This window comes from Seriola aureovittata, chromosome 11 (genome assembly GCF_021018895.1).
Source record: "Seriola aureovittata isolate HTS-2021-v1 ecotype China chromosome 11, ASM2101889v1, whole genome shotgun sequence".
In the NCBI taxonomy this organism is placed as follows: domain Eukaryota; kingdom Metazoa; phylum Chordata; class Actinopteri; order Carangiformes; family Carangidae; genus Seriola; species Seriola aureovittata.
In genome coordinates this window covers 4,290,212-4,316,812 of record NC_079374.1, presented here as the reverse complement: position 1 = coordinate 4,316,812, position 26,601 = coordinate 4,290,212, and the positions used below count along the sequence as shown (strand labels likewise).

Here is a 26,601-nt window from a genome sequence, read left to right as displayed (position 1 = left end):
TAAAGCTATTAGAGCAGAATGATGTGCAGATTAACACTGATGTGGCTTTTTTTGGTGATAATGAAGAGATAGCGGTTCTAGTGTGGAGTAATATCTGCTCTAACAGTTCTTTAATGGTTACCTCATTGACTTTGTGTCCTGTATTTTGTACTTACTTTAATGCTATAATATAATATCTGTTGCTACTACTACTGCTTTATCTTCAGTTGCTAGTAGTAGAATCCACTACACTAGTAGAAGTAGTAGCAGTAATAGCTAATAACTTGTACTACTACTTTTACAACTTCTACCACAACTACTGCTACTGGTACTGATGCTGCTCTGCTGCTACGACCATTACTAGCAGTGCTAGTACTGCTGATGCTACAACTACTTCTAATAGTACTATTACTGCTAATACTTCTATTGCCATAACTACTACTCTATTGCACCTGCTTCTGCCAGTGTTACTAGTACTACTAAAACTACTGCTACTACTACTACCTCCTCTACAGCTGCTGCTAGTACTGCTACTACTATACTGCTGCTACTACAAAGTTTAATACTACCAGTACTATACTACTACTACTACTACTACTACTACTGCTGCTCTTCATTGTAATGAATGTCTCTAAAAGGCTCTGTGTCAGTTTCTTCATGCTAATATCTCAGGCTGTGAGTACACCAACAGTACTTTACTAGGATAAGTTTTTGGCCTTAATATGGGATTTGTTGACAATAATAGGAACGCCTGTTAAACACAACATATGTGGCATCATTAGACCTCATACTAATCAGTTGTTTGCATGTGTGAACACAGGTGGGCGAGACAAAAGAGGAGGACCAATCCTGACGTTTCCTGCCAGGAGTAACCACGACCGAATAAAACAGGAAGACCTGAGGAGGCTGGTAACCTACCTGTCTACTGTTCCCAGGTACACACATTCCCGTCACACACAAACACATATGTGTTTGTAAAATGTTCATACTTTATTTTATATTATATTTTATCACATTTACAGTTACTATTTATCGTTGTTATCTTCTTATTCAGAGTTGTGCTTCAGGACAATTACACTTGGTGAATTAGACTTAATTGTGACAGATACTTGAAGGAAGAAGTTGAGGATAGAGTGCATGTGGAGTGCCTCAGTGCTGTCCACACTGCCAAATCAAACGCTCCTTTCTTCTCCATCGCAGCAACAGATGGGGGGCAGCGTTTGATTTGCATCAGCATGAAAGCTGCAGTGTTTGCAGCAGACAGCAGCGAGTCTGTCACACTTAACTTCAGGTCCATTTATTCCTCTGGCCCCTCATCACAGTGTGAGGATGTTACCAGGGATGAGCTGGTCCAGAGAAAGACCAGTCGCTGTGACTCTCTAAATGTGTCCGTTGTTAACACAGATTCTCTTTTGAAACCTATTTTAAGTGGTGTAATGAAATGAAAGGAAATTAGCCTGAGATCATCTGTAGTAAATTTAGTGGCTTTATTTTTTTGTTTTGTTCAAAAACAGACCCAAAATCTCCTTTGGTGGTGCATTCAAGGACGCCCTGAGATCAAGAATTGATAGTCATCTGCTAAAAAGCATTGCACTGATAAGCTGTTTTATAAGAAAATCAAATACAAAAACACAGATAAATTACTGAATGTGAAATAGTGTGTAAATAAAAGAGTGTCCTTGAACGCCACCAGAGGGAGAGTTTTCGGTGAAGTCTGTCCTTGGTGCTGCATTGAGTGACTGATGTGCATGTTAACACATTTACCTGGCTGATTAGAAAACATTGTCATTGAACCAAACTAGCCCAAACCCTCTCTTATCATTCAGTCCCCATCAGCCCCGCTCTGCTTCTTCCTGCTAATCGAGCTGCTGTTTCCATGGTGACGAGTGGAGTTTGTGCTTCCCTGAGGCAGATTATAATGGATGTGCTGTAGTTAAATGTATATTAATAGAGGCTGGGTGTGAGTGTTTGTGGAGGTGAGGTAATTTCAGTATATTTTTACTCCCCAATCAGCATCAGCTGAATTGATGGCCCATTATACTCCAGAATACACAGCTGGCCCTGCACTGGTTTCTGAGCAGCAACTGGTCAGCGGGAAATATCTGTTTACAAGTGTTGTCCTACTTCATGTTCAGTGTTGTTTTGACTAAACTCTTCAAACTTAATTGCTGCAGTGATTGACTCCCTGATCTAAATGTGCCCCTTTCTCCAATTTATTTGTTTGTATATTTCAAGTTAATTAACCGTCTGGAAGGAATTCAGGTGTCTTCATATCTTATTTATTTACATACATGTGAATGTGGCCAAAAACAGATCTGAAAATATGTATTTTGATTTATTTAGTCAGCTTGGCTGACTGTGTCCTTGTTGTAGATTTATATGTAACGTACATGAGACGCTTCCCAAAATGTAGAACTATATTTCCAAAGATGAAGTTTCCGGGCTCATCATTTGTCAGAGACAGACAGTATTTATGAGGGGTTGGAATTTATTAGTCCAGTGCAGATAATTAATCAACTTCTACCAAGATTGTGTGACATTGAACGTGACTTTGAGACCTAAATATTGTTTGGAAAGTAAAAATCCCTTAACTGGAGTAGGGAGACCGTTTATGAGCTGCTCAGTGATGGAGGATGGCACCGTGAGTGGTCTAACAACACGTTGTAGCTCTGACGGTTAAAAGGTTCCCTTATAAATGCCAAAGCAGTTTTATTTTTAAGTCAGCGTGGTGATTCATATGTCCCCCTCTCCTGCAGGTTCTTCTGTAATTACTGTGGCTATGTTACTCAGTCACACAGGGGGAATACTGGAATTGAATTCCCTCTGGAAAAGAGGGAAAAAAGGATCAGGTTTTCATGTGGCTCTGAGTGAACTAGCTCTTAATCTTTTAATTAGACAAACAAAGCATTGCTAAACTTCTGCATTTGCTTTTGTGCCAAACGTTTTGATCTCATTCAGGCTACTTTGAAGTGTGCAGCAGATTTTCTTTCTTATTACCTGTATCTCATTAGCATTGTTGTGCGTCTACTTTTATTCTACCATTTCCTCTTAACCTCGCATCTCTGCTGTATATTCTGTCTCTCCCACCAGTGAGGATGTATGTAAACGTGGTTTCACTGTTATCATCGACATGCGTGGGTCTAAGTGGGAACTGATCAAGCCTCTGCTGAAGACACTGCAGGAGTTTTTCCCAGCTGAGATCTGTGTGGCGCTCATCATCAAACCGGACAACTTCTGGCAGAAACAGAAAACTAACTTTGGCAGCGCAAAGTTCTCCTTTGAGGTCAGTGGGCTTTGTTTTCTTTGAGTGTGAGTGTTTCGGCCAACATAGTCTCATTTTGTTTTCACTGTGAAAGGACTGTATGCTAAAGCAGGAAGTAAACATAATAATGTCATCTGTGAGTCCCATAAAATATTTTTTGTTTAGGTTAGTCCCAGTTTGCACCTCTCATGTACAGTACGTTTTTGAGAAAGACTAATCCCCGTCTCCGTTTTGTAATGTTTTTGACATTTCTACCCATAAAACTGCTGCTAAAGGTTCAAGTTTGATTCAAGAAAAAGAAAGTAATGGTTTGGTTTAGCAGTTGAAACTTTGAGTTCATTTCACTTTTGCAAGTATTTAATTGAGGTTAATTGGCTTAGTGCTACATTTTTCAAATAAAATAGTTTGGTTCAGGTTAGCTAACGGCTAAATTTCACAAGTAACATCGTTTGGTTCCGGTTAGCTAACGGCAAAATTTCGCAGGTAAAATTATTTGGTTCAGGTTAGCTAACGGCTAAATTTCACAAGTAACAATGTTTGGTTCAGGTTAGCTAACGGCTAAATTTCGCAGGTGACATTATTTGGTTCAAGTTAGCTAACGGCTAAATTTCATAAGTAACAATGTTTGGTTCAGGTTAGCTAACGGCTAAATTTCGCAGGTGACATTATTTGGTTCAAGTTAGCTAACGGCTAAATTTCATAAGTAACAATGTTTGGTTCAGGTTAGCTAACGGCTAAATTTCGCAGGTGACATTATTTGGTTCAGGTTAGCTAACGGCTAAATTTCACAAGTAACAATGTTTGGTTCAGGTTAGCTAACGGCTAAATTTCGCAGGTGACATTATTTGGTTCAGGTTAGCTAACGGCTAAATTTCGCAGGTGAAATTATTTGGTTCAGGTTAGCTCACGTCTAAATGCTGCTGGTAAAATTGTTTGGTTCATGTTAGCTAACTGCTGAATTTTGAAGGTAAAATTCTGTGGTTCAGATTAGCTAACAGCTTCATTTTGCAGGTATAATATTTTGATGCCGGTTAGCTAACGGTTAATGTTTGCAGGGAGAACTATTTGGCTCAATGATAGCTAATCGTTCAGTTTGATAGGTAAAAAATATTTGGTTCGGGTTGACGGTTGCAGGTGAAACTGGTTGACACACGTTAGCTAAGACTTCAGTTCAGTACCTAAAAGTGTGTGGTTTGGGTTAGCTAACAGTTTAGTTATGCAGGTGAAACGGTTTGGTTCAGAGACAGGTGCATGATCAAAATGTAGAATACCAGTATTTAACTACCTAAAGCATGTATTTTTGATATTCCTCTTGGATTTCTGTTTGGGTGCACCAGACCAGCATGGTGTCAGTTGAAGGTCTGGCCAAACTGGTGGATCCCTCCCAGCTGACAGACGACTTTGAGGGCTCTTTGGACTACAACCACGAGGAGTGGATGGAGCTGAGAGTCTCTTTGGAAGAGTTCATGGCCAATGCTGTTCACCTTCTGTCCAGACTGGAGGACCTGCAGGTGGGGAATGGGCAGATTAATTAATTGCTCATCAGGGAAATAAATTGATGGATGGCTTAAAAGGATTAAATGAGCCATGCTTCCCAAAAAAGTAAACCTGTACTGTGTGTTGCAGGAACTTCTTTCAAAGAAGGAGTTTCCTGCAGATGTGGAGGGATCTCGTCGGTTGATAGAGGAGCATACGCAGCTTAAGAAAAAGGTGAGAAAGCTACTGTCAGGATATTCTGATACAAAATGCAGAAACATCTAAAGAAATAACCATTCGCTGGCCTGAAGTTAGTGGATCTCTGTTAGACATTGGAGTTCTCTCAAGTTGGAATCATGTCAAGCCATTAAAGTAAGTTTTTATTCTTTCTTTTCCTCCTCTTCTGTAGGTGCTGAAGGCTCCAGTGGAGGAGTTGGACCGCGAAGGCCAGAGGTTGCTGCAGTGTATCCGATCTAGTGATGGTTTTTCAGGGAGGAACTGCATCTCTGGCTCTGCAGACTTTCAGAGCCTGGTTCCCAAGGTAATTCACCTATTGCTGGGAAGTTCACTCCAGCTGGGAGTATAACTGGCCATATTTCTGATCCACACTGAAAAATCATATTTTATCTGCAATACAGTAGGAAAAAAAAGGCCCTAGCCCGGAGAGAAAAAAACTGTGAGACAACTGAAATCTTCTTGATTGTGAAAAAATACAGTGATTTATTATTACTCTCTGATGCACATACACCAACAAAAGCGTACACAGAACAAATGACAGATGTCAGAGTTTATGTGCCAAAACAGGCAGATAGGTAAGCAGCATGTTTCAAGCTTAGTGTTCCCCCTCAAGAGGGTGTGACATGACATGAGCTCACTTGAGTCAGCCTACATGACATAAACAGCCACTAGTAAAATACTGTTTAAATAGCAAGTATTTAAAAATTAGGAATATAATGTTAGAACAGAGCACAAACTAGAGACGCATACATCATCATATGGTTACCTTCAAGTAGACACTTTCATACACACAGAGCTAATTTGACCCTTTGACTGTCACAGAGTATTAACATCAAAGACAGATTTTTTTTTTTTTAACAATTTTTACCAATTATGAAGATGAATCTTGATGATTTCATTAAGTGATGCTCATAACAAAATTCAGCATATTTCATCATTACAGCCTGCGAACACTAAAAGTATGCTGCACCATAAGTGATGATTAAATGCATACTTTCATGTTTTTCCTCACCGAGCCAAAGCCCACAGCTCACAGTACAGCTAATGAGAAGTACTCGCTGCATGTTAGCTCATTAACTGAGGGGCTCTGCAGGGAGGGTTGTGTAAGAACACAGTGTGTTTCTTAGCACATGAAGTACATGCACTGTACATTGCAAACAGAAGATTGCATTTATATTAATATTTGAGGCTTAAAATAGATGTAGTACTTAGCACTTACACATGTCTCCTACTGCACTGAAGCTTTAGTGTTGTCCCTCACTTGAGAATCGCTTTGGATAAAAGCATCTGCCAAATGAGTGAATGTAAAATAAACATTAGATGTTGGATTTAGGGACCATTAGACAAGCTGTCCAACCATTAAGTATGGCATTTTTAAAGAAAGCAATAGAACCTCAAGTCTATGTAACCAGTTGAACTCCAAATGCCTAAGACATTATAAGAAACATGATCTAACTCCAAACAAATCTAATTCCTAATTCTTGCCTTTTGCCAGGTGGCCAGTCTGCTGGATAAGCTCCACTCCACGAGGCAGCATCTCCATCAAATGTGGCACGTCAGGAAGCTGAAGCTGGACCAGTGCTTTCAGCTCCGCCTCTTCGAACAGGACGCTGAGAAGGTGAGTCACACCTGAGCCTGATGTCACCAAATGAGCAGGAATCATCACTAAGGGTTGTGCAATCAGAGAAAATGCAACAAGTGTAATAAATGTGTTGTATATTGTAATGGCTGTATAAGATGTGATAAATCAAGAACTTGATAAAAGGAATGGATTGTGTGTAAAACAAAGACGTCATTCCTGCCAGAGCGTAAGAATATAGATTAAACTCAAAAGGTAGATTAACTCAACACTTGCATGTTGCATCGTTGTAGCTGCTTCACAATAAAAGTCCCCCAATGATACTTTCATAAGTCAGATTGGCTTTTACTGTGAAAAAGCCACAGGAATATGTTGGACAGGGGAAGTGTTGAGTTAGTCATCATGAGTGAATGCTCTGATCATTAAAAGCTGTGCTAAATATTTGCTTTTGTTGATGGATCAGCCGTTCTGTTTACTGAGTCATCACGTTGTCATAAGAGGGTGGAATGTAAAAATAGACTGAGAGGCAAGAAAGTCGAAGAACACAATATTTGTTAAAAGTTTGTGTGCAAAAATAACATAATCAACACAAATCATCTGCTTTGGTTCAGTATAATAATATGATCCTCAGTTTGAAATTACAGGGCAGAGGCACATCTAGTATTTCCTCTTCATTCCTGCATTTTCATCTTCAGATCCATCCAGGATTTGTACTTCTGTACAGCTTTCTTTTCTCTAGGACAGTTTCACACAATATATTTTATTCAATGCCCTTTACACATCTGTGTCACTGTATATGTCTCCGGAAACTTCTTGGCAGTCCGAATAAATTAGCCTTTAGCATTTATCTAAACAGAGGAACACAGTTACCAGTTAATCCAGTGGAAAATCAGCCAGCATTGCTTCACTTCCATCAGCTAAGTGATTAGCTGTGGTTGTGAGTGAATGTTTGGATTCCATTCATCATTAACATACCAGCCTGTTTACAACAACATGCAAAACTACTCCAGTTTCATTCCAAAAGACTATATATGGAAAGATCACGCTCTCTGATATCAAGGGATCAGTTAAAGTAATATGGAAAAATACAGAAAATGCCTGCTGAGGATTACTGCAGACTGATGTGTGAGATTGTTGACATCTGCACAGCTAATAAATAACAATACACCCTGGTGACAAAGCTTACAGTTTTAAAGATGAGCGGATGCAAAAATACCAGTCGTCATGGCGATGATACTGTATGATGACCAAAGTCATATAGATGGATCCAGGATGGCGGAACCATGTCAACTTGTCTCTTCCTAACAGAGCTTTATGTTGTTTGGTAGTATCACAAGTGTTGTTGATGGGAGTGCAGCTTGTACTGTCACACACACACAAACACACACGCATGCACAGACAGGCAGGCGTCAGCTGACTCGGTGTGTTGTTCCACACTGAAATCCACATGCAGGAGCAGTAAATATTTGCTGTAAAGCAAACAGAGAAAAATCAGAAAACCATTTTGCCCACGTCAGCGTTGTCACGCTGAGGAGCTGCGGGGGTGAGCGGATGAGTTTACACTGTGGGAAACACTCACCTCTCGCAGTCGAGCCAGGGAAACAGTCAGACCTGATGAGGTGTTCGTTGTGTGGAAAACACTCCTAGAGAAATGACTGTGTAGATGTCGTGGTAACCATGGTAATCACGCAGGGCCACCCCCAGCCTCCATCTGTCTGCAAAGATTGATTCAGATGGAGAAGCAAGCGTGAAGTTGGTCCTGGCCTATTAGGCTTTACACTGATAAGCTGGTAAAGATGAAGCCAACAACAACAGAAAATGACGTTGGTGTTTTTCAAAGGAATATTCCTTTGTTTTTTTTTACAGTCTGGGTCATGTTTATATTGTTTGGCCACAATTTCTCTCAGTTATGGTGACGTTTTGCTCACTTCATTTGTTGTAGACACACAAGATTAGTCAGGGCAGCTGCTTGAAAATGTGTTTCATAATGTGTGAAGCACTCTGATCAAAAACAATCATGCAAGGATTCAGTCAAAGAATGAAATATAGTTTAACGCGTTGCTAATTGCCAGTAACTGTGTTTATTAATGACATAGTCAAGATCAATTGAATGACTCTTCTCTACATGCAGAAAAAAGTTTTATTTTAGTGTGAAAGCTCATTCTTGATGTTAGAACAGTCATTTGACAAAGAAATGTGAGTTGAATGTCCACACACTGGTTTTTCCACAGATTTCAACTTCAAAAACTATAAGTGAACTTTGAGTTTAAGGTTTGTCAGACAACAGTGTTTAAGTTTAAGAAATCCTTTCAAATTGATCAAGTGGTCTTTCACATGTGCTCTGATGGCTGCGTGTGCTCGCAGTGATAGAAAGGATTAATGTGTGAAGTAGTTTCCGATGTTATTTATGTTGCTGTGTGTGGTGTTTGTGTAGATGTTTGACTGGATCAGCCACAACAAGGAAGTGTTCCTGCAGAGCCACACAGAGATTGGCCGAGGTTACCAACATGCTGTGGAGCTGCAGACTCAACACAACCACTTTGCCATGAACTCCATGGTAGATAACACTTCCACATTACATCACTGTACATCACTGCATGACAGCAGAGGTTACCAGTATGATCAACACACAGTCAGATCTGCAAGTGTTAACTACACTCAGAATGAATGAAGCAAATACTAATACCAAACAAATCTGTATAATACAAAGTAGTAAGGCATAATTGATCAGTTTTACATATTTAAATAATTTTAGAGTTTTATAGAAACAACTAGCTAACAGCATTATTTATATTTGAGTGTCTTGACAGTATTTTATACTAGATGTTAACAATAATTTGATGCAGTTATAGTGATGACAGTCAGACCAACAGAATCAGTCACTTGGTTACAAAAAGCATGCTGTTAATGTTTTTTTCTTCTTCCCAGAATGCCTATGTAAACATCAACAGAATCATGTCAGTGGCGAGCCGACTGGCTGAGGCCGGTCACTACGCCTCCACACAGATAAAACAGATCTCAGGTCAGCTGGATCAGGACTGGAAAAGTTTTGCTGCTGCACTTGATGAGCGCTCCACCATCCTGGCTATGTCATCTGTCTTTCACCAGAAGGCTGAACAGGTGAGATCACGAGCAGAGCTTGACCTCTGAACTTTGCTGGCAGCAAAGCTTACACGAGGTGGAACCACACTGGCCATCATTGCAGAAATAAAAGCTGATACTCGCTCTTCCTAACCTGATGTAAGGACTTCTCTGCCATTAGAGGAGAAGCTTTTCCACTTAATGTGAGGCTGCTGTTGTTTGGTTGCTGATCTGGTGTCTGTCTGATCTAGGAGTCTCTCTGCAGCAGACACATGTCCAGAATGTAAATGTAAATGGGACATTTTTACTGTCTGATTATATTTAATAGATCAAACTGCTCTACTGCTGATTCTTGGAAGGTTGACATGGCAACAGATGGGACTTCTTTGATTCCTGCTGGGCTTTTGACATTAGCTACAAGTGTACATTTGAAAGAGCAGGAGATGAAACAGTAAAAGCAAGAGTGGCGAGGGCAGAGAAGGGATTGGCTGAGACTGAGGAAGAGAAACAGAAAAACAAGAAAATGTCAGGAGATGAAACACAAGATGAGGAAAGGGAGACCAGCTTAAGAAAGTTGGCAAGACTACAGAGAGAGTAAATGGGAGAAGAGAGTAAATGAGAAAGATTTAGAGAGAAAGAGAAGTGAAGGTTGTTTTCATTTTTGCAGCCACATTAACCCTGTTAGTAAATTATTTCAAAACTACAGCAACAAGACTAAAGATGTAAAACCCTGCTAGTCTTCTGGAGTTTGCAGGGTTTTTTTCATTTATTCCTCACACACATACACTCAGTTGTCAGTTTTTTTCAGCTTAAACTAATAGAGTCTAATACAGTGGTCCTGCAGTAAATCCTCCTTCATGGAGGTTATAATGCTCCGTTTTGTTGAAACAGTGTTAAAGATGTGTTGATTCAACTGTATGATCATTTTGGAGTGCTATGAACTGTACTACATTATACAAAGAGGTGTGTCTGTTGTTTAGCCTACCCTCATTGATTTGAATGCAGTGGACAAAATAATGGAAACACCTTTTAGCATAATGCAATGTAATTCAAGAGCACTGCAGACTAACACCCTCCAAACGAACCTTATAGCTGAATCAACACAGTTTCAACAAAAATGTGACACTGAAACCTTCCTGAAGGGAGGGCCATTGTATTAGACCGCATTAGTTTTAACTAGGTGTACTTAATAAACTGAAAAAAATTATGCTAAGGGAGGCACTACATAATAAAGGCAGACACATTGTAAAAGCAAATACAAGAATTTATAAAACAATAAATCATTTTGCATATCAGGTGACATTGCTTTACATTTTTGATAGAAGGGATCTTGAGGAAAGGAGATTAACACAGATACAATGCACCCAAGGGGATGCAAATGTCATGGCAGTCCAACCAGTAGTTGATGAAATATTTTTCTCTGGACCAAAGTGTTGGATGGATAGACAGATCACATGACTGGCCGAGCAACATCACCATCCTTTGGACCAAAACTCGGAAATGTGAAGATAGATATCACATTGTGAAAGGGTGAAAGCAGATAAGAATGTACAGAGTTGTTAGAAATCAGCAGCTGTAATGTGAATACAACTCTACATTGCATGGTACAAGATTTTCTAAGGGCTTTTCCATGTGTTCTTAGACTTGTTAGGTTCATTTTCATATGAATACACACTTTGAATGAATTTCTGTGTGTGTCTATGTTGCCTTCTCAGTTCCTGTCGGAGGTGGAGGCCTGGTGTAAAGTCTGCAGTGAGGGAGGGTTACCGTCTGAGATGCAGGAGCTGGAGCTCGCCATCCACCGCCACCAGAGCCTTTATGAGCAGGTCACCCAGGCTTACACCGAGGTAAACCAAAATATGTCAGAATGTGGTATGTAGGACAACATGGCTGTAGCATCTGTGATGTCTTTCAAAATTGAACCTATGAAACGTGGAGTTTCAGTTTACTGCTCACAACCATCTCTGTCAGCTAATGGCACTAGTTTTTTCACCAGAAGTTGTTTACAAAACACTTTCCTCACTTTTCTCCATTATAAATGTGTATTTCCCAGCATGCTTCAGGGGCCAGTTTCTAGTGTGTGATGTAGGAGAGCTCCAACTTGTGTCTGATGTTTGTTATTGTGAAAGTGACTGTTAAGAAAGACAGTTATATCAATTATAATACCATTTCTGTTGGCAGCACTGTGCATTTCTCTATGACTCCAGAGTACAGAGTCTCTCCTTTGTGCTGTTAAGTGCTGCTCTGTGGCAGCTCAGTGAGGCTTGCTGTGATTGGCTGTGATGACAGGGTGGCGTTGATCAGCTGGTGCGCTGCCACCGTCCATATCCGCTGTCTGAAAACCCTCCGTGTTCCACTAAATTTAGTCTTGGAACACTCCGGCTCTTCTCTGCTCTTTGCTGCAGTCTGAAGTTTTATCTTTAGACGGGCTGTTGCAGTGTTAGCTCAATTCATGCTTATCTGTGAAAAGATAAGTCCAAATATATACACACACACACACAAAGCCCTGGGCAGAGGCTCAGACTGAGGCGGTTAGGCTTGGCAAGCTACGACAGCATTGTTTCCTGTCAGAGTGCTGCAAAAAGTGACACGCTCACAGACTTGCAAGGGTTTTTATCTTGTGCTCTTGACTTGATGCATCTATTTAATGAGTTAAAAGGACAGCGCTGAGAGAGTTCCCTGAGGGGTTCGCTGAGGTCACCAACTAAAGTGACACAAACTGTAAGCAGAAGCTCGTCTTGTTTGTAACATCACATTCTCTATTTTGTTAAATAATAAGACAACACACATTTTGGAATCATTAACGTCAAAGAAGATGAAAGTGCAGGTGTTTTCTGCCGTGTGTGTGTGTGTGTGTGTGTGTGTGTGTGTGTGTGTGTGTGTGTGTGTGTGTGTTTGTTTGTGTGTGTTTGTGTGTGTGTGTGTGAGAGAGTAAAAGCGTGCTGAAGCTGTTCTTTGCTTGGTTGCTTTAAGTGAGACAGGAACTGAAATCGCTTGTGAAATTCCCTTGTGCAGCTTTGGATTCTACCTCCTGATAACGGCAGTGGCAAGCACCGCCTGGGTGTAGAATCATGTTTACAACCAATGCATGGGAAAACTACTTTTTAGCTATACAAACAGTACTGCTGAAAACAACTAGTTGACTAGTTGTCAGACAGTAGTGTGTATTTCATAAAATGCACATACATGGACCTGCAAGATGTTTCAACCACTGAAATAACTATCTCTCTAACAGTATCTTGAAAGTTCATCGTCCTTTTTTATTTTTAAATGATCTTCACTGATAAAAATTGTTTGTCACTGGTCTCATTTCTTGCAGAAAGAAAACAGGAGTCGCTGCTTGTATGTGATGCAGAGGTTTCAGTGGTGTGTTTCCATGTATAATTTAGCAATTAGCAGTAGGATATGAAATGCTGATTTAGAAAGTATATATTTGTTTTGGAGAGGAGAGAGAACAAAGAGAGGAGAGAAGCAGAAAAACATAAAATCCATGAACTCTGCTTGTTTTTTTGTCTTCCCTTCAGTCTGTCTTCATCTACCTGTTCTTTCTTTCTGTCTGTCTATCTGTGTAGCCTTTCTAATCTCTGTGTGACCTACCTGTCTGTCTTTCCAGGTAAGTCAGGATGGTAAAGCCCTATTGGATGTCCTCCAGAGACCTCTGAGCCCCGGCAACTCTGATTCGCTGACAGCCACTGCCAATTACTCCAAAGCGGTCAGTGCCATTATGTTCGTTTGTGCCGTAAGGGCTTTTTTGCTAGCCAATTACAAAAGATTAAATAAAAATCTAATACAATGCATGAAAAATGTCACTATCTAGTTAACATTTGTGTTACTTTGCAGGTTCACTGCATCCTCGATGTGGTTCACGAGGTTCTGCACCATCAGCGGCGTCTGGAGAATATTTGGCAGCATCGAAAGGTCCGACTGCACCAAAGGCTGCAGCTGTGTGTGTTCCAGCAAGACGTCCAGCAGGTACACACACATGCACAAAGCACACAACAAGCAAGTGAAATGAAAACATTAGGAGTGTGCTGGCTAGAGAGAAGTCCAAAAGACAGAGTGGAAGAGTGAGAATATATTGTTGATATTGGATGTAAACTTTGGTTTCTACAGAATGCCAGGTTTTTGTGGAACTTAGAAAAACACAATTCTAACAGTTTATTGCAGTTTTCAGTTTTATGTAACCATGAGGTCAGAGAATTTTCTTGAACCACAGAGGAGCATGTAATCTTGTATGTAAGCATGTAATCAAGTGAACAGACAGTAGTGATGTGTGTATGTATGATGAATTTTGCTCCATGGAACAGATGAGAATTGCCGCAGTGTGTTCATTCTTCTCGGCAGTCTCCTCGTCCCAGCTGAAGAGTGTAATGCGAAAATTCCTGAGATAAAACGCTGAGAGCGGATCTCTGCTCCGCTGGTACCGCTGCTCATATTTCACAGACAAGCAGACGATGTGGGTTTGGAGAGGTGTCAGCGCAGATTCCTGGATGTTTTAGAGATATTCAGGAGCTCAAAATTTAATATCGCAGCTATATTTTATGAGGAGTATTTTTAACCAGTAGAGTGTATGTCATCATTGTGGTAGGCAGAGGTCTTGAGTATTATTTTACTTTCTTTAATGTGATTGTGGGTCTGACAGTAATGCAGTAGGAGTGAGGTACAACCAAATACCACTGGCATTACTGAAAACTCTGGCATCTCAGCTTAGACTCCACATGTGCACTCACTGACAATTTTTTCTTTTTCCCAAAATCATGAACATAACAGTGCAGTAACAAGTACGCACAGTGACACTGATGCAAAGCAGCTGAAATCAGGCCCTGGCAATGTCATCCAACTGCAGAGTTGCTGCACTGAAGTTCCAGTTCAAGCTGTATCACCTCTAGGCAAAACAAGGAACAGCAGAAACAGTCAGGATCTGCAGATGTTGATGTGTTCCATCTGCAGGCAAAGAAAGTAACAGATAAGTTATGCAATTTGTTTGAAATAGGAAAACTCCAGCACACGAGAGAACTATGTCAATCCAGTCTACTGGTGACACAATAAAAACAAAAATAGCATGTTGGTTGGACAAAACAAGACATGAACAAACAAGACTGGGAGCTTGTGACTTTCCATGATTCTCTGACATTTTATTGAATAACTTTGAAGTGATGATTTGAAAAGGAGATTGAAAACGAAAAGAGTAATTAGTTGCAGCCTTAATGTAGTCATATAATCATTTAATGTTGTTTCAGTTGTCAGGCCTCCTTCATTTTCATTGAAATAAGAGATTAGCTTCGTTTGTTGGCACAATTGAAATTCTGTCTTTAAATGCTGATCATTTAAGTTTCTAAAGGATAACAACCTCAAATTGATATTTATGCCAAAGATTATAAATTGCAGGTTTTATAGTGTACTGGTTTGGCTCAGCGGTGTTGAGAGGAACAGAGTCATAGAGAGAGCAGTACTTGTAGCAGCAGTAGCAGTTGTTTGTAACGCTAATAGTAGTTGTAGCAGCAGGAGAATAGAACCATACAGACTCCAATACAGCGTCTCCACGCTCACACCATGCTGCTGCTATTACCATTTTTTTTGGTGGTCACGTTCAGTATTTCTGTAACACAAACACACACACACACGATAACTAACAAAAGCACATTGAATTAATTTAAGAGAGGGCTATTGTAAGTAAGAAAGAGAGAATTAGGGCACCAAGCATCAGCCATGCAAACTTTTATATGTGACCCACAAGAGAGTGTTTAAGAGATGTAAAAAGAAGAAGACAGAGAAAAATAGCGAGTGAAAAAGAGATCGTATCAGTAGGTTATAAATTAATTGAAAACAGAGCTTTGCCAACTGTACCCGTCATGCATCAGTTTCTATGAGACCCTAGAGAGAAAGACACAGAGACACACACAGACACACAGTGGGCAAGAGACATACATAGTAACTGAGACGAGGAGCAAGTGAGCGAGTATGCTCATACCAATAGTCTATAAATCACTGAAAACAGGGCTATTCCAACCAGAGCTGTAATGCTACAGGATATATGCGACCCCAGAGAGGAAGAGAGAGAGATGCAGAAGTGAAGGCAGAAAGAGAACATAGTAGGTGAATAGTTTTATTTGGCAGTTTTAGTTGCACATTCAAACAAAGACAGTCCAGCTGCAGTCAGCATGCTTCAGCTTGTGTATGTTATGCCCTTACACTGACCTCTCTGTGGCTCCAGCTGGACCGAGTACACTATACTAACGTCATGAATTACAACACTGGCCATCCGTACACACTGTTCATTCAAGGCCCAAAAGCCTTTTCTTGTAGATGTAGTGATGTGTTAATGTGTTCTGCCAAACGCAATGTTGGAACAGGGGTTATTGTCAAGAGAGTAAATTTTCAAATTTGAAGCTTGATCAGCTGCTTTTAGCTACACTCAAGGGGGTTGTTGAGGTCAAACCAAAATATGTATTCACATTTTATAGCAGTTTTCAATGTGACACAGATGTCAAACTATGTCAGCAGAAAAATATGTGTACACTTTACAGAAAGCGAAAAGTGGGAAAGTTTTATGTAAATAATATATTAAGATTTTTTTTCATACATTTGCATAGAACATAGTTGGTTAAGGAGACAAGGTAACAATGCAGAAGGAGCATGTATGAAATGACTGGAAATCTGCAGCTCCCCTCATTTTTATGGAGCGTTACAGTGAGTGTCAGATCATCGTGTAGCTCAATGTCCGGCCCACAACTTTGCTGCTTTGTTTCACTCTCACAGGTCTCACAGTGTGATTTTCAGCTGTAGATGGCAGCTGTTTTCAGAGAAAAAGCACTTAAAATCATCTCAGCTGGTTGGCTAATGTTTGTCACAGGGTTGTCATAGGGTTTGTTATTAATTCACCTGGTTTTATTCAGAGTATGTGAACCTGCGGCCTCACCGCTGAAGTGGTATGTGCAGGTGTGTGTGGAGGCTTTGGAGGTGTTAATGCATTGTAGACGGAGGTGGGCGGAGTAACAAAAAGAAGGAAATGTAATGTATCTACTTTTGCTGTTGAGTAATTGAGTTATAATGGAATTACTTTTTTTAATTAATAACCTGTAATGAGTTATTGATTTCATGCAAGTAACTTGTCCAACAATCGTCATAACATACTTCCTGGCACTGGCTGTTTAAGAGATGTGAAGTTGTGTATACCCCCTTTAAGATTATGATGTCCTTTTCTGTAAGATAAATCAAGCTAATGTATAAGCCTAGCTTATAGCTATGTTTGACATCATGCTGCAGATTCATGGGCAAATATTTACATTTCCCTGCACACATAATTGCACAATTAGCCTAAAGTTGACCTACAGGGAAATTAGTTAATCAAATCCACATTAAAAATACTAATTAATAGTTCTGGATTGTGGAAATAAAGTGCAATTTGCATTACAGTGTCCTTTAAGGGTTTCTGAAAATGTAATCATCAGTGGCAGAAAACACTACAAAAGAATGGTATAATGAAGAATATAAGCAAGTAATGACCAAAAAAGGAAGCAAATATTTAGCAAATAAACAACAAAGCAAGGCACCTCCAGCACCTGCCAGTCGTCTCCAAAGCACGCCGATGCTCAGGTTTTGGCCAAGTGTCAGAATATTCAACCTCCTGTTCTTCGCAGCTGCAGTGACCTACATTTCAGATCATGAAGGTTTCATCTGATCCATTTTTAATTCATTATGTCTGAGACCATTTTGTACTGCTGATCTGTATGTACACTGTCAGAAAAAAGGGTGCAGCGCCAGGAACACTTGGCTCAGCAGGTGACCTTTAATCCTGAGTGTTTGCTAGAGAGATGATCTGACGACGATCACTGTGTGCTCTCTCATCCAGGTGATGGACTGGATAGAAAACCATGGCGAGGCTTTCCTCAGCAAACACACTGGTGTTGGGAAATCCCTTCATAGAGCCCGAGCCCTGCAGAAGAGACACGACGACTTTGAAGACGTAGCTCAGGTGAGTCCGTCTGTCCGCGTGGGTTTCCACACAAGTATTGTAATGAAAAGTATGAAACACCAAACACCACAATGATCAATATTCTTCCAATAGAAACAGATTTTTAGTTTTGTCTCTTCGAGTGCTGCTTCTCTATGTCTATGTCTTTACACTGTGAGCTGACACTAAAGAGCAAAACTGTAACTGATATGTTTTACTTCAACAGTAAATCAGTTACACCTGCATCCTCTTATGCTGTTATGGTTTCAATATAATGCAGTTGAATTTCTGAATGCATACTTGTAACTGAAAGTTTGTCCCAAAATAAAAATTGCGTCACTCTAAGCTTATGGAGTTCAGGAGTTGGTCAGCGGAGGTCCATGTCCATAGAAAAGATCCACTACCATGAAAATGTTAAAGTGATTTTTCTGTTTTTTTATTAAATGTTTTTTCGCCCGCCTTGCAAGCATCTGTAAGTAATCTGCCTTGATTAATCCCAAATTTTCATAACCACCATGTCTGGTGGTGGCAGGAAGCATGAAGATATGCTTCTACATAACCATTTATGGTTACAAGCCTTTCCTGAAAAATCTGCAGGAGATGTTATCCATTCCTGAATTTCACTGCTGCAGCCTGTTATGTAAGAAACACTTGAACTGAGGGTTTGAACGTAAAGATGAAAACAAAGAAGCTGGTTGAAGCTCTCGGTAGATGTTTGGAAAATGTGAGCAAATACGTGGCTTGTGTGTACAGACAATGCTGCAGAAGAAATGCTTTAGGTGACGGGCTTTGAAGTGGATGGACAAAGTAAAAAATGATGTTTTCTCCACTGTAGTTGTCAGTTGTCTGAAATAATTTGTTATTAAGTCATGTAAGTTCTCGGATAGCAGATGTGTGCGTGTGTGCTGTAGAGCAGTGCTTCAAAAACCAAACAAACACGACAATGTCCAACAATATCTTATGCAATCATGATCATCAAATCCTTACTACGTCTGCTGATGTTAAATATGCCTTATCACACACACACACACACACACACACACACACACACACACACACACACACACATATGCAGACACACACTGCAGGTATAGATGGTGCCAAGCCTTATTGGATTGCACTGTACAACCTGTCTTTTCTTATTTTTTCTCCTCTTCCTCTGCTTTCCTTCCTCATCTCATCATTCTCTTCGTCTTGCTCTCATTTTTCTATCTTGTTGTATCGAGCTGAAATCCCTCCACCTTTCCAAGCTCACCTCAGCCCACCACTGTGTTTCCTTTTGAGGCTTTCTCAACAAATTGAGTGATTTTTAGTCCCTGAAAAAAGCATAATATCATATATGACGTCCAATCCAGTCTCAAATCAAATAACAATAAAACAGGTGTCTACTCAGAATCCATGGTAGTTAATAAATCATTTTCTCACTTTGGTCGGTGGAGTTTCAGTAAGGTGATAATCCTATAAAACAGTGAATGTTAATCCTATAAATAGTGTGTAGTTGTGTAATCTGATGTTTACACTCTGGATTAGGATTAACCTTCATAACCTGCTGTGGATCAGCATTATTTGGGTCAGACTCTCTCTCACTCTGTTTGTTTCTCTGCTTTTTTCCCCACTAGCATTTCTGCGCAATTTGTGGTGTTTTGCTGGTAAAACTCTCCTCTTAGGAATATACATAACATTAATACATTTTGTACACATTTAAGATACATGCCAAGACATGAATACGTTAGTAAGTTTACCAACATTAAACTGTGACTGTCTCCCTCACACGCAAGTGAGTGTTTGTGTCTTTGTTTTTATGTAAGGAAGAACATGAGTGTCCATTTCAACTGAGCTGTTTGTATGTAGTGAGCTGTGTCCAACTGGGTGAGCTTTAATGTCCTTTTTACCATCATTACTGCTATTTTAACTTCAGCTCCCCTCATCTACATCTGATTATCTGCTTCTCCAGTCCAACCAACCGAACATGAAACAGAATGACTTAATGAAAACCCAGAACTCATTTACTCTCATTAAAGCTGTAATTCTCCAGCTTCTTCTCACTTCCTTAAAATTTAATTTCCCCAGGGAGGGTTGACACTGCTCCACCTGCTCCACCTCCAACATTTGTAGGTTGACAGGGAGGTCAGACAGTTACATTTTGTCAGGATATGGAAACCATGGTTTCTGTGGTTATTGCATTGACACAGTATGGAAAACATGAGTGTGTTTGGAAATGCAATGAAAACTAAAAAGCTTAGTTCTTTTGTTGTTGTCGTGGTAAATGGTTTGTAGCTCATGCTTTTTTAGGTCATTGCTTCGGTATTCGCGCTGTGTCATTACGAAGTGACTGAATTATTGAAAGGTAGTTTCTGGGTGGTTTCTAGGGTTTTTGCAGGTCATTTTTAAGACTATTACAGTGTGGTCATGAGAGTATTGGTTGGTGGCTGCTGAGGTTTTTTGGTGGTTGCTAGAGTGATAGGGACAGTTGCTGGGTTCTTCTGCATTGTTACTAGCTGTTTGCTTGGGTGTTGAAGCCTTGTCAAGGCATCACTAGGTGGTTGCTATTGTATTATAAATGGTTTCAGTGATGTTGTTCTGTGATGATAAGGTGTTTTGGTTGTTTGCCATGGTGCCACTGGTGTTTATTAAAGCCCAACTGATAAAGGATTTTATGGCAAATGCTGATTTTCATATTTCACGGTTTTAAAAAATCTGATAACAATACATCGTCTGATATGCACAACCTGGACACTGCAGTCACGAGATGAACAGACTGGGCTGGAGCTAGCTGGTAGTAGTCAGTAGAAGAAAAAATGACCACAGGATCCAGCTCTTGGCGAGTAAAAGAATGAAGTTTGATGATGAACCTACAACGTTCTAGTTAACTGCTGTTAGTAAGTAGAAAGCTGTCAATGCTAACATTGGCTATGTAGCAATAACAAAACTTATGAATAGCTCCTTTAATGGTATATTTTTTATCGATCTCTCAGTTTGTTCATTCAGTTTGTTTACTAAGTTGCCCTCATTCATTTACTTCTCCATTTTTATTTTCCGTTTCATTCATACATTCATTCATTTCTGTCCTAAAAAGTAAAAATTTGGCTTCTGTGTTCAGGTGACAGTGATGATTCTGCATTCCTGTCATCTCCCTGCTGTAATCCTCACCCAGAACCAAACCAGTCATGCAGCAAAGACTAATAATCTCTTGTAAATTATAATCTTTATCCTCTAAGTAATCCTTCTAACATATCATCTGAAATATCCATGCTGTAAGCTTTCACCCATATATCCCAACTCATTCCTGAATAATTGGATTCATAATGTAACATATTTTTCTCACTGTAGTACCACACCCCGACCTCCTGTAACCCCAAAATATGTCAGACGTGCTGTATTTCCTCGTGTGAAATATTCCAATGATAATCTCTCATACTTACTAGAATAGACCAACACTAAGCCAGTTTGTCCTGCTGATGAATGCTCAGAGCTTTAACACTCAGACAGGATTTGTTTCCTTTTTTTTTTTAGGGAGACAAAGGTAGATACAGGAAATGTTGTGATGTTGATTTACAGAAAATGGAATTAACATTTTAATGCAACATGATCCGTGTGTGTGTGTGTGTGTGTGTGTGTGTGTGTGTGTGTGTGTGTGAGTAGAAGAACAGTAACATAAAAGAGAAGAAATATATAATGCATGATGGAAAAATGATGATGATGATGAAGCTAATAGCTAATGGTGATGATAGATAATTATAAATGTAAGAACAGTGAAGAGGATGACAGTGGTGATGAAGATCACAGTGACGATAAAGAAGCTAATGACTAAAAATGTGAGAGTAATGATAACATTTATAATGTAATGAAATGACATGTCCTCTTTACAGTTTGTGAAGTGATAGTTATAATGATCACGATGATGTAAGTCCTGATCTATGAGAGGCCAACAACACTGATTCTTCGCATTATCTTTTCAAAGTCTAATGTTTTTTAATTTTAAGACTCCTTGGATTATATTATCACTTAAACCAATGCACTTAGAAAAGACTCCAGAATCCAGATATTGATAATGTTGTTGGTCATGCTGTTGATGATAATGAAGTCCCTTTCTTTTTTCAGAACACGTACACTAATGCTGACAAACTGCTGGAGGCGGCTGAGCAGCTGGCTCAGACTGGAGAGTGCGACCCAGAGGAAATCTACAAGGCAGCCAGACATCTGGAGGTCCGAATCCAGGACTTTGTCCGGCGAGTCGAACACAGGAAGCTGCTGCTCGACATGTCTGTCTCCTTCCACACGCACACCAAGGAGGTGGGGCAACCAAACACATGCAAACTCAAGAAGGAACACATTCTCAGACATCCTGCTGCTACCAGCGAGATTCACCTGAATTAATTCTAAATTTCATCATTAACCACAAACACTCTGACGTGGGTTAAGTGTGTAATTACATGTTTTAGTCCCATAAGGACAAACAGTTTCCCCTTGCCACAATTAGTGGCACAGCAGTCTGTCTTGTAAGTGGTATTATTTTAAGCATCCCCTCCAGGATACAGCAATGTTTAGGTGGTTAAGCAGAAGGAAAGTTCTGTGGTAATGGATTCAATACATTTACTAACCTACCTGTCTCTCCGCCCTTCTACCTGTCTGTGTGTCCAGCTGTGGTCGTGGATGGAGGAGCTGCAGAAGCAGCTCTTGGACGACGTGTGCTGCGACTCAGTAGACTCAGTTCAGACTCTGATCCAGCAGTTTCAGCAGCAGCAGACGGCCACGCTGGAGGCAACGCTCAATGTTATTAAAGAAGGAGAGGAATTAATACAGCAGCTCAGGTAATACTAAAATTTTTATCATAATTCATGATGGGGTTTTGAGAGGAAGAAAAATCAATAATGAAGCTCAGGTAATGATATTAATATTTATAATGTTATTAAATCGAGAGAAGAATTTATACAGCAGCTCAGGTAATAAATTTCACACTTAAATCATCATTAGAGAGTCAAATTCATACAGCCGCTCAGGTATGATTATGAATAATAATTAGCATTCTGGCACATGAATATGACAGATTTTTTCTTTTGGGAAATTGCACATTGTCTCATCTCGCCTTCTGTCTCCACTTTCTGTCTGTCTGTGTTTGTCCTTGTGCTTGGATGTAATTGCCAGCTTGAGTATGAATACTGGTTAGTTGACATATTATCTATAAGTTTATCCCCATTCTCTTTGAGACGGTAGAATGGAATTAAAAATTCAAAAACTAGTAAGCTCCAGATGGTCATGTTTTTGTATTTCACAATAGTTTCAAATAAATAATGAGGTGAATAATTTTAAATAAATATTTTCATTCAAACCTGAAAAAACCTTTAAAATCTTGTCAACAACTAAACAGTATACGTGCCTACGTTGTTTAATTTTCTTGCCTCTTTTCCTGAAAACATCTCTCTCAAATAAGAGATGTGTCAAAATGGGATTCTGTTGTCAGGAAGGTCTTACTCTGTGTCTCTTCCCACAGAGATGCAGCCATGTCAACCAATAAGACGCCACACTGTAGTTCCATTGCACATATCCAGGGGGTGCTGCAGCAGCTGGACGAGGCCCAAGGACAGATGGAGGAACTGTTCCACGAACGCAAAATCAAGCTCGATATCTTTCTCCAGTTGCGCATCTTTGAGCAGTACACTATAGAGGTTAGTGAGGGAGAGTGTCTGTTTGGTCAGTATCAAGGTGGACAATTCAGCAGGTACTTAAGCTTATTTTGACAGATATACTGCTGATTTTTAATGTGCAGCTCATTGGGAGCTGCATAGCTCTGCTCTGGGGCCCTGACGCACCAGTCTGACCTCCTCAGAAGTGCCACTGACAAAGGCAGACTGATCGATGCATTGCCTCTCATTGCTTCACATCTTCTGTTAGCACTTAAACACACCGAAGACAACAGCCAAAGCTAATGACCTTCGGCCTGTTATTTGCTCAAAATACAAATTTTTTAAAGTTGCATCTGTCACTGCAAAGTTTAAATTTTTCTAGTTTTACTGTTCAGTTTTCAGCCTGGGGTTTTTTGCATGTGGACAAAGGGAAGAACTAGTCAGAGCTCTCTCTTACTGACTGCCTCCACTGTTGATTCAACATGTTCATTCAAGCCAACAGCCACTGATAAGAACTAATTAGAGCTGGCAGTGATAGACACACCAGATTAAGCAACAATGGCCCATTGCCACCTGATGGTGGTGAAATGTGTAGTTAAATGTCTCTCCACCCAACATCTTCTGATCCCTTGTTTCTTCTGTTCCTGTAGGTGACAGCAGAGTTGGACGCTTGGAACGAGGATCTGTCTCGTCAGTTGAACGACGCCAGCCGCTCGGGCGGGAGCAGCAGTGGCAGCAGCGGCTCTTCCTCTGGCAGCGCAGAGGACATCGGCCTGGCTGAGCAGCGGCTGAAACGGCACGCAGAGAGGAAGGCAGCCATGAATAACATGACCTATGAAGTGATGCAGCAGGGTCAAGACCTGCACCAGTACATTATGGAGGTTCAGGCTTCAGGTAAAACGCACACAAAAGCTTTTACTCCATCAGAATTACAATGAAAATGGGAGGAGAAGGAGTGAGGAGGTAGATTAACACGGATACAAACGATTGAAGCAAAGAACATAGAAACCTGTGGTGTGCTTTAAAATTAGGTTCTCAGCTCCCGGAAATAATTTCCCACCATACCCTTGTGTTTTGTTTTGGACTGGAGCTCACACCTGGCATCATTTTGCGTCTAAAATGCCTCCCAAGAGCTTTTTAACAGAAACATTACATGCATGCCAAGAAGCCAGAAACTAGTCACTACGTACACTACAAATATTCTTTTCAGGGATGCATTCACATTCACACTGCACTCAGTTGTTCTCATGTGTGTCCCTGATTCCCTCTGAATGTGCCTGAGCAGGCTCACATCTGGATTTACAGCTGCCCACTCTACAGTATAGGAGAGAGGGAACTCTGATGCTTTGGCAGCACCGTGAACTGTGATCCCAAAGCATGTTGTGTGGAACAGAGAGAGAATTAGGTTAAAAAATTGTCACAGCACAATCCTCTTACTGTGTGTATATTTGTGCTGAGGTCTCTGCTTCAGTCACCATGCCCCCCGGAGTGATAAATCTCTCTCACACAAAAAACACACTCACTGTCTCTAGCAGCGCCAGTTACTGGAGAAGAAAGGCATTGTTAGCTCTCTGATCACAGACTGGGTATAAAGACACACACTTCTCTTTTATTAAAAGCTTCAACTAGTCAGATATCTGCAGCTCAAACAAAGTAATCGGCTGCAGAAATCTGTAATATTACAAGATTAAATGATCGATATTGAATGATGCCAGGAAGCAAAGAGGCATTCATTCAGTATACAGTATTACATCTTTTATAACTAAATCAGAAATCCTCCACTTAAATTAGAGTAGTTTCCACCAGTATTTAACAAGCATGACCGCTTAGTTAGGGATCATGATTTGATTCACATGCAAGTAAGTTAAAGTTTAAATTACACCCATACAGTAAAAGAAATGCAAAAGTGTTTGTGTATGTTTGTCAGGGATCGAACTGACAGGGGAGAAGGACATGGACTTGGCCTCTCAGGTTCAGGAGCTGCTGGAGTTCCTCCATGAGAAGCAGCAGGAGGTGGAGCTCAACGCACAGCACACGCACACACGGCTGGAGCAGATCCTGCAGCTACGCCATCTACAGGCCGAGGTTAAACAGGTAAACACATGGGAACGCGAGCACCGGGCTGCTTTCGAATCATTCTTCTTTACCATCCTGTAATTACTTATTTATATATTTATATCATTCCCATAGAAACAACTTATTTGGGGAAATTTTAAACACTATGGTGGTGCAAAGCAGCAGGAGGAGTGGTGGCTGGTTCCAGCAAATAAAACTTCAAATGCATTTTTGTAAACCCTTGTATAAAAAGTATTTTAGCAAAAAAAAAAAATTAAATGAATACAAAAATCCTGTTGTACAGTGTATGTTGAACTTTATGCATACTACGTGTCAGTGCTATCATACTGGACAGTAGAGTCACTTTTAAGAAAACTACATTTATCTACAAAATATCCTGAGCATTATTCTGATCCTGAGCCAGAGAAGACGAGAAAACTACATCCTAAAAAGGAAATAATATGGAGCTTTAATGGAGCAAGGTGGATTTGCTTTTATTATTAGAAACAAAAGGAATCATATTAGGGAAGTACTCCTCCGTTTTGGAGAAATGACAAGAATAACAGCCAGCTCTTCCCTCTTCCTGCCCAGTAAAGCAAATGTTTTGTGTTTTTCTGGAGAAACTAGTGCAGATGTGAATGTGAACATGCTGTGTGTTGAGACAGGAAGCGCACTGCTGCTGCAGATGGATATGACTGAATAATTTATGAGGTTTATGGCAACATGCTAATAACACACACACACATACACACACACACAAACACAAAAACAAGAACACACTCTCAGTCCACTCTTTCTCTGTCCTGTAGAATTTGCCTGATCATGGATCTACTGCGAAACCAATATTTCCCTTCAGCCACAGTTCAGTGAAATGCAGAAAGTAGTTCCAATAATTGTGGGCAATGTAGGTCAAGTGTGGAATAATAATATATTGTATGTAATGCATGACAAAGATGCAAATAAACCCGCACAGGCACAGTGATCAAGAATTTCTTGAATGTAAATCAGCGTCAGCTCTCTGCTAGTAGGTTTGACTGTTAACACACACTCCAAAAGAAATCCTAAACATTATATTGAATTTTCCTGTTTAGTTGTTCACAAATCAAAGTAAACCTTGCTGTGATTATGTCATGGATCCTCCACATTACACTTTACAAATTAAAGGACAGAAAAATGGCTGCCCTTTTTTGTTGTTGACCATTAAAAGTAAACCATGCTGTTTTAATAGAGGCTGTAGGTAGTTGCAGTTATTGACCATGAAACAGGAGACAGGTGAGCCACACTGTAGAGGTTTCACCAGCACATTCATTTATTCGACAAAATAGATTTTAGTAGCACTCCAGACACCATAACA

At 40.1% G+C, this 26,601-nt stretch overlaps 1 protein-coding gene across 2 annotated transcripts in view; it reads left to right on the top strand.

Annotated features, from left to right (window-relative positions):
* Positions 1-26,601, top strand: part of kalrna (kalirin RhoGEF kinase a) — a 141,340-nt gene that overhangs the window by 42,570 nt on the left and 72,169 nt on the right. For both annotated transcript variants that reach the window (XM_056390017.1, XM_056390018.1), the window contains exons 3-19: positions 800-914; positions 3,070-3,262; positions 4,579-4,752; positions 4,868-4,951; positions 5,127-5,258; positions 6,450-6,572; positions 8,968-9,090; positions 9,462-9,653; positions 11,330-11,461; positions 13,228-13,326; positions 13,455-13,586; positions 17,467-17,589; positions 21,670-21,861; positions 22,210-22,379; positions 23,060-23,234; positions 23,843-24,086; positions 25,120-25,286. In XM_056390017.1, coding sequence (XP_056245992.1) covers positions 800-914; positions 3,070-3,262; positions 4,579-4,752; positions 4,868-4,951; positions 5,127-5,258; positions 6,450-6,572; positions 8,968-9,090; positions 9,462-9,653; positions 11,330-11,461; positions 13,228-13,326; positions 13,455-13,586; positions 17,467-17,589; positions 21,670-21,861; positions 22,210-22,379; positions 23,060-23,234; positions 23,843-24,086; positions 25,120-25,286 — 2,570 coding nt within the window. The remainder of the gene's footprint in view (positions 1-799; positions 915-3,069; positions 3,263-4,578; positions 4,753-4,867; positions 4,952-5,126; positions 5,259-6,449; positions 6,573-8,967; positions 9,091-9,461; positions 9,654-11,329; positions 11,462-13,227; positions 13,327-13,454; positions 13,587-17,466; positions 17,590-21,669; positions 21,862-22,209; positions 22,380-23,059; positions 23,235-23,842; positions 24,087-25,119; positions 25,287-26,601) is intronic.